Genomic DNA, 1,236 nt, shown 5'->3' on the forward strand with positions numbered 1-1,236 from the left:
CCCCCGCCGCCACGGCCACGGCCGCGTCCGACGCCGCCGCCGCAGCCGCGGGGGCCGTCGCGGCCTTGCCGGCGCCGCGGCCGCGGCCGCGCGCGCCCTTCCTGCCCACGCCGCTGCCGCCGCCGCCCGCGGGCTGCGACGTGCTTGCGGTCTCGTGGCTCCGCGCGCGCTCCTCGCCCGCATCTGCCATCTCCTCGTCCCCCCCTTGCACCGCCGCGGCCCCGCCGGCGCCGCCGTCTGCGCTCGTGCCATCGTCGCCCTCGGCTGCGGCGCCCAGCAGCGGCAGCACCTTCGAGAGCCCCGTCTTGAGTGCGGCCAGCAGGTGGCTCCACTTGCGGCGCTCGGCATACTTGGCTGCGCGGCCCAGGAACTCCTCGTTGTTGCCCCTGGGGTTTGAGGCCAAGGTGGAGGAGAAAGGAGGGAAGGTTGCACAGGCGCTCGGAGGGTAACCAGGGGCCCAGGGCAGCCCCCCGTGGCCACCGATGGGTGTGGCAATGCGACTTGGGCGCAAGCTTCAAGCTGGAGGCGGCCAACAAACGCAACGAAGACTGTAGGTGGCTGGGAGGAGACGCCTGCGCGCCGGCGGGGCGGCGACCGGCGGTGCAAGGAAGCAGCGGCTCCCCGCTTGCCCTGCAGACGAAAAACCCCCCTGCGCCACGCCCAGCCGTCTGCCGCAAGCAACGGAGGCAGCAAACACTGCTCACTTGGTCCAGGTGCGGCGGACCAGGTCCTGGAAGGGCGCCAGCAGGGGCAGCAGGCTCTCCTGCGCGCCAACGGGCTTGAAGCCGCCGAGCAGGTCTGAGCTGTCTGTCTGCTGGCTCAGGTTGAACGCCACCAGCTTGGAGCCGGTCTTTGGGGAACAGGCAAAAGTTTGATAGGCAAATAATCAATCGGCGCTTTTTTGCGATTGAGCAGTTGTGGTTGGCAAGCCGAGCGTCCGGTGACGCACGCTCTGTTCGGGTGAATCAGCACCTCGGGCGGTTCGGCCGCCGGGCTGAGGGTGCGGGCGCAGGCAGCCCCGTGCCCATGCTGATGAGGCGAGCATGCAAGACAGATGCACCTGCCGTGCAGCGCCCATCAGGCACGCACCAGGTTGGCGAGGTGCGACAGAGTGGTGGTCTTGCCAGTGCCCGTCTCCCCGACAAGCAGCACCGGCTCCCGCTGCGCGAGCGCCGCCGCGGCGCGCTCCATGATGCGCAGCGCGTGGCCCGTGTGCGCGAAGCGGCCGAGGACGGC

The 1,236-nt window shown here is 70.9% G+C and overlaps 1 protein-coding gene across 1 annotated transcript in view; it reads right to left on the reverse strand.

Annotated features, from left to right (window-relative positions):
- MNEG_15043 (hypothetical protein) overlaps positions 1 to 1,191 on the reverse strand; it is a gene marked incomplete at both ends in the record, with an annotated part of 2,780 nt that extends 1,589 nt beyond the window's left edge. Inside the window, 3 exons of the mRNA XM_014036486.1 lie at positions 20 to 386; positions 705 to 850; positions 1,090 to 1,191. Of these exons, the coding sequence (XP_013891940.1) occupies positions 20 to 386; positions 705 to 850; positions 1,090 to 1,191 (615 nt within the window). The remainder of the gene's footprint in view (positions 1 to 19; positions 387 to 704; positions 851 to 1,089) is intronic.
- Positions 1,192 to 1,236: the final 45 nt, after the last annotated feature.

This window comes from Monoraphidium neglectum, assembly GCF_000611645.1.
Source record: "Monoraphidium neglectum strain SAG 48.87 unplaced genomic scaffold scaffold04978, whole genome shotgun sequence".
Lineage (NCBI taxonomy): Eukaryota > Viridiplantae > Chlorophyta > Chlorophyceae > Sphaeropleales > Selenastraceae > Monoraphidium > Monoraphidium neglectum.